The 11552-nt window shown below is 44.6% G+C and overlaps 1 protein-coding gene across 1 annotated transcript in view; it reads left to right on the top strand.

The window, feature by feature from the left end:
* Window positions 1-11552, top strand: part of Heg1 (heart development protein with EGF like domains 1) — an 81974-nt gene that overhangs the window by 57317 nt on the left and 13105 nt on the right. The window contains exons 14-15 of the mRNA XM_028752237.1: window positions 3372-3414; window positions 4643-4680. Coding sequence (XP_028608070.1) covers window positions 3372-3414; window positions 4643-4680 — 81 coding nt within the window. The remainder of the gene's footprint in view (window positions 1-3371; window positions 3415-4642; window positions 4681-11552) is intronic.

Here is an 11552-nt window from a genome sequence, read left to right as displayed (position 1 = left end):
AGGAAGGAAGGAAGGAAGGAAGGAAGGAAGGAAGGAAGGAAGGAAGGGAGAAAATTCAAGTAAAGAAATAAGGTTTTTAAATATTAAAAGGGGGCCTGGCAGGATGGCTTAGTGGCTAGGGACATGACCCTGATGACCTCAATTTCCACATCCCATAAGATGGCAGAAAGAACTGGCTTCTGGGGGTTAACCTCTGACCTCCATGTGTTCCGTGACATGCACACACCTGCGCGCATGCACACACACACAAGTAAAAATAAAATAAACGAACATGAACTTGAAAAGGTACAGACTGGGCTGGGAGAATGAAATGAACAAGTAATTTACGAAAGAAGAGACACAAATGACAGTAACTTTTTTAAAAAAGTGTTCAGCATCCCTAGTCATCAAGGAAATGCAAATTAAAACTACCTTGAGATATAGCACCTCACCCCAGTCGGAATGGCTGTCATCAACAAATCTGACAGCAAATGTCAGAGGAAGTGGGAAATGAAGCCCAAGGGGGTGCACATCCAATATATCAGTATGCAAATCAGTTTAGAAGTTCCTTAAAAGATTAAAATAGGACTACAGGAGTCAGGTGTGTCACTCCTGGTATCTCTGTGGAGAAGCCCATGTCCTACTGCACAGATGTTCACACGCCCGTATTTATTGTTGCTCCATCTATGATAACAAGGAAACGAAACTAACCTAGGTGTCCATCAACAGGTAAATGGATGATGAAAATGTGGCGCACACACAAAATGAAATGGAATATTGCTCTGCTGTAAAGAAAATGGTGTTATGACATTTGCAGGAAATAGATGGAATTAGAAGGTATAATGTTAAGCAAGGTCACCCAAATTTAGAAAGAAACAAAACCAAATCACATGTTCTTCACCCTTAATTGCAGATCCTGGCCTGCAGTGTATACATATGCAAACAGTGTTGGTGTGGGTGCAGTATAGCATTTAGAAAGGAGACCAAGTAAGGATAATACCGAGTAAGGAGGAGGGCCAGAATAAAGGCAAAAGGACACGGGCCGTGAAAGAGAATATAAAGCTAACTATTTTCCTAGTTTCAACTGTGTTGAACTTTTCTTTTTTGTGGTGGATAAGTACATAAAAGGTGTAACTGATTGTTAAAGTATAAAACCCTACTTGAGGCTCTATGGCTTCAGCCTAGAAGTTCTAACTGTATTGAAGTTTACAGAAATGCATAGAATTAAGATCAGGTCAAATGTGTATTTCAGTGGGTAGCTGAGAGAGTGAGTGTTTTTGTAATTCCATTACAATAAAGTGATTTTTCTTTTCCAGGTAGAGTGTTACTTACTGTGTAGCTCTGGCTGGCCTGGAACTCAATATACAGACCAGGCTGCCCTCAAACTCACAAAGACCTGTCTGCCTCTGCCTCTAGACAGCTGGGATTAAAAGTATGTACCACCACACTCTGATACATTATTACCAAAACAAACAAACAAAAACAAAAACAAAAAAACAAAAAAAACCAAAGATTTGGCTGGTTAGGTGTGGCATGGGAAAAGGAGCTTAGGGGAATGGCGATAGTCTCATGTACCCGTGACTTCAGCCTTGAGGTGCTGAAGCAGGAGAATTATGAGTTCCAAGCCAGCAAATGTTCATATTTAAAATGTAAGTCAGATTAAGAGAAAACTGGCTACTTTGTTGAGACTGGAGGGACACGGAATATACAGAGAGCTAAACTGTGCATTTGCCCAGGAAGGCCATGGATTTACATGCAAGGTCTAAGATCAGAGAGTAACCAGTAAGATCATGACTTTGAAAGGAGTCAGAGCCCATGAAGGTCAGATAGCACACTAGTGAGGGCTGGGAGGCTCCCTGTCTTTTCAGGCATTGGGGCCCACAAGAAATTTCTCTGGGCATGCTCACCAAGAAGTTACTGTGATATTGTAGCAATGTGGTCCATGGCATCCTGCAGTAGGTGCCATAGAGATTTCTTGCGGCTACTGCCTAAAGTAAACAGTCTGTAGCCTGATCCTCGGAGAGTTCCAGGACAGCCAGAGCTACCCTGAGAAACCCTGTCTTGAAAAACCAAACCAAAACCATGGAAGTTCATAGCTGGGTGGTGGTGGCACATACCTTTGAACCCAATACTTGGGAGGCAGAGGTAGGTGCATCTCTGTGAGTTTGAGGGCAGCTTGGCCTACAGAGTGAGTTCCAAGACAGCCAAGGCTACACAGGCATGAGGGTCAGGAAGGGTGAGCCTGCAGAGCTAGAAATACTCAGCTTCTGGCATTAAAAACTTAAATGGAGAAAATATTAAACACATCTGCACAGATAATACACTTACGCACAAATTCGTGGCAGAGCACGGGAAGTCTGAGTCCTCCTGTCCCTCCTGCCTGTAGGGTGTCTACTGTCCATCCCACCCTCAGCCCAGCTTACCCTTCCCTCTCTCAGTTCTCCCCTACTGTGTCTCGAACCTGCTCCCAGTGAGAAGCTCTACATTCTGTGCCTTTATTTTTTTTTCTTTTACTTTTTGGTCTGATCTCTTATACGATGTGTATCAGGTATTGATCATAAATCAAATTTGTATCATTCCTCGCTACAAGGAATTTGTGAACTGGGAGCATCTTTCATTGTCTGCTTTCGCCGGTGCATGGGTTAGCATTCCTGCTGCTTGGTTGATTTATGTAGTAATATCGAAAGTGTCCTGTGATCAGACAAGCTCGAGAACTGCTGATCCAGGAGCAGAGCTGGACCTTACCCTATCTAGTTACACAGCTATATTCTTGGCAAGAAAATTGGGGCACATCTAGATCTGGCTAGAATCCCTGGAACAGATAACAGGGCAAGCATTTACTTATGAAAACTTGGGCGTCAACCAGGACTGAGTTTCCGAAGAGTATCACCCATAGCATGTCTATCTCCTCATGGAAGAGGGCTAAGTGGGCCAGGTCGCAACAACTGATAGTCAACAATGTAGAATGAAGTATGTCCACGTGGGCAAAGATTTGCCTGTTATAATGGAAGGCTACTTCATGGGCGACGGTCTTCATCTCTAGGGAACAAACTAAAAGAATTGCGGAAAAATAACTACAAAGGGAGACATTGCCTAGTGACTGCTAGATGCCAGACCACGGGAACCACTTTGTGTCTTATTTTATATCACCTCTTCAAGAAACCACTGATGTTAGTGTTCTCTCATTATCCTCTTTGATTGATGGGAAACTGAGGCACAATGAAGTCAAGAAAAGTTTCTTGATCATGACAACAGTGTCCGGGTCAGGATATAGATAATTTGAAAATTCCCTGCTCCTAGAATATTTCTGTGGACTTTTGGGTGGCTGGTGTTTAATCAATTGTGATTTCTCGTCACATTAACCCTCGTGGATTTTTCCTTTTCTCTTTCAGCATGTGAAGATGGATACAGGCTTGAAAATGAAACCTGCATGAGGTAGGCTCCTTACTCTCTTTTTCTGATGAAGTTGTTACAAATGTCTTTTTAAAAAACAAAACAAACGCCGGCGGGCGGTGGTGGCGCACGCCTTTAATCTCAGTACTTGGGAGGCAGAGGCAGGTGGATTTCTGAGTTCAAGAGTTCAAGGCTAGCCTGGTCTACAGAGTGAGTTCCAGGACAGCCAGGGCTACACAGAGAAACCCTGTCTTGAAAAAGCCAAAAAACAAACAAACAAACAAACAAACAAACAAAACCTACCCTAGGGCTGGAGAGATAACTCTGCTCTTCCAGAGGTCCTGAGTTCAATTCCCAGCAACCACATGGTGGCTCACAACCATCTGTAATGGGATCTGATGCCCTCTTCTGGTATGTCTGATGAGAGTGACAGTGTACTCACATACATAAAATCAATAAATAAATCTTTTTTTTAAAACAAAAGATTTGGGGTTTGAGGATATTTCAGATGTGGAGTTTTCTGGAATGTTTGACCTGTAACAAATAGCTTGTTGATAATCAACAATATAGAATGAAGTATGTTTATTTAAAAAACAAAACAAAAATCTAAAAGACAGACCATCCAGTGGGGCAGTGTGGTGGCACATATCTTTAATCCCAGCACTTGGAGACAGAGGCAAGTGGATTTCTGAGTTCAAACCCAGCCAGGTCTACAGAGTGAGTTCCAGGACAACCAAGGCTACACAAAGAGACCCTGTTTTGAAAAATGCCTGCCTCCCCTTCCAAAAAAGAAAGAAAGGAAGAAAGAAAGAGAGAGAGAGAGAGAGAGAGAGAGAGAGAGAGAGAAAGAGAGGAAGGAAGGAAGGAAGGAAGGGAGGAAGGGAGGAAGGAAGGAAGGAAGGAAGGAAGGAAGGAAGGAAGGAAGAGAAAAAAGACAGACCATCCTAAGTAAAGAAATTCCTCGGGCTGGTGAGATGGCTCAGTGGTTAAGAGCACTGACTGTACTTCCAGAGGTCACGAGTTCAAATCCCAGCAACCACATGGTGGCTCACAACCATCTGCAATGATATCTGATGCCCTCTTGTGGGGTGTCTAAAGACAGCTACAGTGTACTTACATATAATAAATAAATAAAAAAAATTAAAAAAAAAAAAAAAAAGTTTGAAAAGAAAAAAAAAAAAAAAAAAAAAAGAAATTCCTCACGTACGTTGCCTTGTTACAGATTTTGTGGTTTGAGACTAAGTCTTCTCTTGTCTCTCTTGACTTACAGTTGCCCCTTCGGCCTCGGTGGTCTCAACTGTGGAAACCGTAAGTATTCCAAAGGAGAGAATTGTGACTGGGTGGGGCCAGCCTGCTGGCAGGCTCCTCCCCCTCCACTGTGCGTTTAAGTCCTGTGCTAGGTATGTGGGAAAACAAACTAACTAACCAGGGAGTAAGCCCTGTATGGTGCTGTCCCAAGCTCAAGGTGCAGGGGAAGAAATAAAGCCCCCGAGAGCTCTATCTGTACCATGAGCATGGCCAGTCAAGCATGAGGTGAGAGGCATGGAGCTGAGCCCACCCCTAAAGAAGAATCCAAGACACTCATGAGTGTTTCCTGGAAGCCATGGAATTGGAGGGAGGCTTAGAAAGACTTTGGGCGGATACATGGGTGGGGTGAGAGTAAGAAGTACGTTCCAAGGGGAAAACCCCATTTAGAACCCATTTAGAGTCTTCGGGCAACAACATGGTGTTTGGGAACAGTTTATAAGTGGGTGTGCCCAAATTGAGGAAGGGGAAAAAGACAGGAAGCACAGCATTGGGTTTGCAGGGCGCCCAGGAAGTGAGCTGTTGGGCAGGGGAGGTGCTGAGGCTGCAGTGAGTGACTGCTAGGGAACTATCTATCCGTCATAGCACGGGGGAGTTACATGAGTGAGGAAAGCCATGGAGACTGCAGTGAGCAAGAGAACCTGTATAGTAGTCAGGAGACTTCCAGTGAAGTGCCAGCTGGGCACAAGGACCAGCCTCAGAAGTCACCTGCTGTGAGGCAGAGTCTTACTCCCTGAAGGGGAGCATGTATGCTCCAAGCCCGGCCAAGCATGCTGAGGGGGTGGCAAGCATGGTGTCTCAGTCTGCTCTAGTCCTCTCTGAGAAGTTTGAGGCAATTTAGATTTGCTTGTGTGGGTATTCCTTTTGTCTTCAGATGCTTTTGAGATGGAAATTACCTTCAAAATTATTAAACAAAATTTATGATACAGGAGACGGGAGAGCCTAGTATGAATAATAGCAATCAAGACAGTTTTAGGATGGCTTTGTCTTGTACAGGTAAATGTGCGAATGTTAACTATCTAAGGGTGGAAGTAGACATGATTTTATTTCCTGTGTGTTGTGTATGCTCCACCCCCGTTGCTATTCCTTATTTGTATGCCTCACTTTTTATGTCTTCAGGATACCATCAAGCTTAGCTTATGTAGCACGGTCTAGCCTGGAACCCACTGTATAGACCAGGATAGGCTTGAGCTTTTAGAGATTCACCTGCCTCTGCCTCCTGAGGGCTGGGTTCCAGAACTTTCTACTTTTGTGTTCAAGGAAACAGCTATCTTTCCAGAAGGTGGTATTGCATACACTCACATCCTGGGTTGTGCACCACTGATGTTTTATTGTTTGGGGTTTTTGTTTGTTGTTTTTGGTTTTTTGCTATGAATGATCATTGCTACTATCTGTCCAGGGAATGCACACCCTGCATCCGTTTATTCTCTAGGCTTTTATGGTGATAAAATTGTCAAGTTAACCCGACTCTATAACCAGAATTTCTCTCAGGTCCCTGAGATCACTTTTCCCTCCCCATTTATCCAAATGACCATCATTCTGTCCAGCAGAGGGCAGACCCCTGCCTGGACTGTCGTCGGCCCCAGCCCACTTCAGGAATGAAGCTGGCAGTTTGTCATTAAACTTGGGTGACTTTGAGCTACATCAAGTTAGCATTACGAAACATTTTATGGTGGCTGATAAAAATGTTACGACTTGTGATAGCATGTGCAGGGCACTAGCTGTGTATGCTTCTGCAGCACACACTGAGACACATTTGCCAGCGGGCTCCTCATCTGAGGCCTGGGCCCAGCCCTGGGTATTGGTTATAGAGATGGGGGAACACCTGAATCTCTCCCCATTGGTGACAGAAGAACCCAAGGAGTGTTTTGTACCACTTAGCTAGCCTCAAACTAAACAACCCTCCTCCCTCTATCTCTTGAGTTCTGGGGTTCCAAGTCTGCTCTACCATGGCCAGCCTATCAAGCTGGGTTTTCCACAGGCAGGAGATGTCTCTGGATAGATTTCTCCACACACATTGTTCTCAGGCCCCGTGAGATCAATAAGCCAACCTCTTCCAGACACCAATTGACCTCAAAATTCTCTCCTTTCTACACTCCTGGCTATCATCCAGTTCCAGCATATTCCAGGCACCAGGATAATCTGTGACCTGCCTTTTAAAGGTGTTTTGCTAGCTTTCTAGTTCTGCCCAGGCTCCATACCTTGCTTCTTACAGAAAATATCCTCCAAAAGGGTAGGATGTGTCTTTCTCAAGGCTTTAGCTTTCAAGGACATGCAGGTCACCCATACCCAAGGCTCAGGACACCAACTGGCTTATCCCTTTCCTCTTCTTCTTATGGATTGTCTTTGTTCATACCCCATATTCCAACAATTGTGTCTTCTTATTCCCTTGTCCAGAATTCTTTTCTAACCAGACTTGTCCCTCCCTTTCTGCTGTCCCCTCCCCCTCTGCTATCCCCTCCCCCTCTGCTGTCTTTTAGGCTTGCACACTTCCTTAGTTGCTTGAATTTTATGTTGGTTCCTCTGCACAGGTGTATACTGTCACCCCTGCTGCTTTGAGTTGCTTTAACTTTTTCCCATATCATGCATGTGTGTTTGTATATATGTGTATATATGTGTATAGCATGTATGTATGTATATATGAGTGTATGTGTGCATATGTATGTGTGTATGTATGTATGTGTATGTTTATTTGTTGAATTGGGATTTAACCTAGCTTCCAAACTAGCCTAAAACTTACTTTGTAACCTAAGATGACCTCAAACTCATAATCCTCCTGCCTTAACCTTCCAAGTGCTGGAGTCATAGGCATGCACTAGATTACTGGCCATTTTTTTCTCTTTTTCTAATTAATTGTACTTAGAACTTAGAATTGTGCATAGAACGATGTAAAATCAATTAGAGTAGAGGTGTAATGTAAGGAAAAGGGAGCCTGTATACCATCTGTCACCCATTACATGCTAAACACCGTCTGCGTGAGGACCAGCAGGCACCTACTAGACAGAGTTCTAGATCTCCTCACTCCATACCCAGAGAATCAGAATCTGGAAATGTATCAAACTTGGCAAACTTGTTTGTTTGTTGCAATGCACGCATCCTACAGCTTGAAGAGCACAGGCGTCATCCTTGTGGATGTGCGTCTTTTTCAGGGAATTGGGCCTCACTGGATATATGATTTTGTAACCTATTTCTTTTTAAACTTTTAAAGATTTAATTTTATGTGAATGAATATTTTGCCTGGATGTATATATCTGCACAGTGTATATACTGGATGTCCACAGAGGCCAGAAGAGGTGGTGGATCCTCTGGAACTGGACTCACAGATGACTGTGAGCCATGTGTGGGTGCCTGTAGCCACCTGCGGCCACGAGTGGAACAGGTTCACCTGGAAAGAGGGCTGGGAACCAAAGGGGGACAGAGAGCGAGAAAAGATGAAGCCAAGACAAAGTTCTCTGATCAAGGCTCGATGGTTTAATGTTGAGCTTTCAATTTAAAGGGGAAGACCCGCCCAAACCCTTCCTAGTTTCAGCTGGCAGAGTTGGGTGGGATAATCCGTTCTTGGTCATGGGTCACAGCCAGAGATGTCTCAAGGCAAGCCTAGGGGCAGTTCTTCTTTTAAGTTCCTATAGCAGGATCTACGTGCAGCCAAGGTGGGTGACTCCACCTAGGTGTCTATTGATATGTAGCCAAGGTGGTTAGTTCCACCTAGGTCCTATTGTCTGGTCTCTTGTGGTAAACAAGGTCTCAGGCCTGCTCAAGGCTGGAGGAAGGGCACAGGTACCAGCAGTCAAACCTACGTCCTCTGGAGCAGCCAGTGCTGAGCCATCTCTCCAGCCCTGTCACCTGTTTAATTGTGCAGTGATTTAATTTCTACACTCTTACTATGTTAATTATGATACTGCGATACTGTTCTATACTATAATTTACTTCTGGTTACCTTTTACGACTCCTTTTTATGGGCTCATTCTCTAAGCCATTTCTCTGGTTTGTGATTACTGTCACTTCATGACTGCAGAACTTGCACTGTTGTTCCTCGTTAGTTTCTTTCTACCACAGACATTTTTGTCTGTCCCCCTCTCACGCCCGTTTCACATGCTCTTTGCTTCAAAGGATCTGGCTCTCCGATGCAGTCCCTTCCCTAACGGCTTTGCAGTGACTTTTTAGAGCTGTCTTTTTGGTTTATGTCTCTTCCAATGAACTAGAGCATCCCACTTACGGATATTCCCAACTGTCTCCCACCCACACAAACCTGGTATAGAAAGAGCGTCTCACTTTGCTCTCCCTGCCATCACATGTGGCCACAGGGAGATTTAGACAGAGGGAGGGAGTGCTGTGTGTCGGCCGGAATAGCTCACCACGCATGTCGCTCAGTGCGCATGTCCAGAAAGCCAGGGACAAAACAGGAAGAAAGAGCGATCACTATCCACTTGCACCTCAATGCTAGCTGCCCATCCAGTGGCCTCTCCTGGTGTCCGTCCTTTCCCATTAGAACTGGAGGGGAGCAGGGCGTGGAAGGAAGAGAATACTGTTCTGTATTTGATATCCCCTCAGCCTGGTGAGATGGAAAGGACAGAAACCTCAGCAGAGAGTGAAAGAGTCACATGGAAAATTCTAACGGAGGAGAGCAGGCATGGATAGTGGAAGGAGCCCCTGCGATTCACGCATAGCTTGGAGACTAAAGATGTAGAAAAAGAAGGCCATGAGCTGAGTTGGAAGAGAATGGGAAGGCTTCAGAGGCAACACTCTGACCTTATGTGGTTAAGCACTGAACGGATTTTTAACAAAAATTCATACGGCTTCCTAGGAAGCTCTGTTAGGCAACTGAAAGAGTGTTCATCGAGTGAAGTTCTGGAGTAAGGCTGGCAAGCTTAAGCAAAGTTTATTGGAAGGACATGTCCTGGGACCCGAGTGTCTGATGTGGCAGGAATCGCTCGTGTGGGCAGCTGAGATCAGAGATTACAGGGCACACCCACTCGAGACTCCACCTCCTCTCTGCTTTTGCGTCAGGAGGCTGTACACTGTCTTCCCAGACCACGTGGTGGAAAACGGAGTCCCCTTACAGCTCTTGAGTGTCTGTGTTGTGGTTTAGTCATTTTGAAAGAGAAAGTTCTCTCTGCTTTCCAGTGAGTTTGGGCGACGTGTTCATTCCTCATCAGATGTGGCGGAGGATGTCAACAGGAGTGACCCTCCCTCCCCCCTGCACACGTGGATCGAGGGATTAACCCGTTCCCGGAAGGGGTGGGGTATACAGACAATAGGTTTCTTCCAAATAACCACGTAAACAAAGCTAAGAGTTCCCTGAGGGAGGTGGAAACCAAGGTTGGTTTGCTGGAAAATGCAAGCAAAGATCACAGCCTCAAGCTGAGAGGACTGGCGCTGGCCAGCACTGAACAACCTTCAGCTTGTGTTCACGGGGAAGGAGGCTCGAGGACCCCAGCTCACTCTCAGCATCTCCTCACACTAGAAAGCACAGAACAGACAGAGATGGCATCCCTGTCTATCCTGCAGAAACATTCACAGCACCCACAAAGCCGGAAGCAAACGTGACAGCTGGCATTGGTTGAAGCCCAGCAGAAAGCTGAAGTCAACACTTGCACCCACATGATCAGTTAAAATGATTCTGTAAGACAGTGCTCTTGGTAGAGATGGGAAAGGGTCTATGACGTCTCCTCATCCTGTTTCCTCTTATTATTTCTCTTATTTAACAATGTTTAATTTGCATACATATTCGTTTCACATGGGCATTTTTCAAACAATTCTTTTAGGTTAGTTCTTTTTACTCTATCAATCCCTCAAGTCCCTCCCACCCCCCCCCACTCCTTTCCTGTTGTCACGTGTGCACTGTGACCTCCCCCTTAACTCCTAGTTGTCCCTCTCATGGTCTCCTTTTCAGTTTTATAACTCACCTCACTTCCGCCCCTATCCCCACATATAAACATTACGCACTGGGATCACTTAGTGTATTTTCCTACTTCGTCCATGTCACTGCAAGTCTGCTGCTGCCATAGCACACACGCTTAGAAGAGTTCACAATACTGTGACATCCAAACACGGGGCCTTTAAAAACAGAGTACTGTTGTGTCTTACCAATGTATTAGTCCACAGTGATTGTCATTAGAAGAAGAAAAGGCAGTGTATGGTAGTTGGTACCTAAAGAGAAAGATGGGGAAATGAGCAAGATTTTATTTTGTTTATTTAAAAAGCTATCCAGCCAGGTATGGTGGCACACACCTGCAACTCTAGTGTTTGGAAGGTTGAAGTAGGAGGATCATGAGTTTGAGTCCAGCCTGGGCTACATGGTGAGTTCCAGGCTACCCTCGGCTCTATAGCCAGAGTTATTCTTCCCTGTGTATTGTCCTCCTTCTACTTTCATGCCATTCTTGTGTGTGTGTGTGTGTGTGTGTGTGTGTGTATATATATATATATGTTTCTCATATGAGAGAAAGTAGACAATACTCATATTTCTGAGTCTGGCTTATTTTATTTAACATGATGATATACAGTTCCATCTGTTTCCCTGCAAAGTATTTTTTTTTTCAGTTTCATCTATTTCCCTGAAGAGTATATTGGTTTTTTTTTCATATAAACTATTTATTTCAAAGAGGAACGAATGTGCTATAACCTGCAGCCACGGGAAGGGTCACTCCTATAATAGATATTTGGTTGTTCTGATATAAGTAAGAACATTTAGCCAGATATGTAGGATAAAAATTAAACTTTTTTTGTTTGTTTTTGTTTTTTGAGACAGGGTCTTTCTGTGTTGCCCTGGCTGTTCTGAAACTCGCTCTATAGATCAGGCTGGCCTTGAATATACAGAGATCTGCCTGCCTCTGCCTCTCTGCCTCTCTGCCTCTCTGCCTCTCTGCCTCTCTGCC

This window comes from Grammomys surdaster, unplaced genomic scaffold, assembly GCF_004785775.1.
Source record: "Grammomys surdaster isolate TR1022 unplaced genomic scaffold, NIH_TR_1.0 125889, whole genome shotgun sequence".
NCBI classification, from domain to species: Eukaryota; Metazoa; Chordata; class Mammalia; order Rodentia; family Muridae; genus Grammomys; species Grammomys surdaster.
The sequence above is the reverse complement of the archived record's forward strand: the minus strand, read 5'-3'. Positions and strand labels throughout refer to the sequence as shown.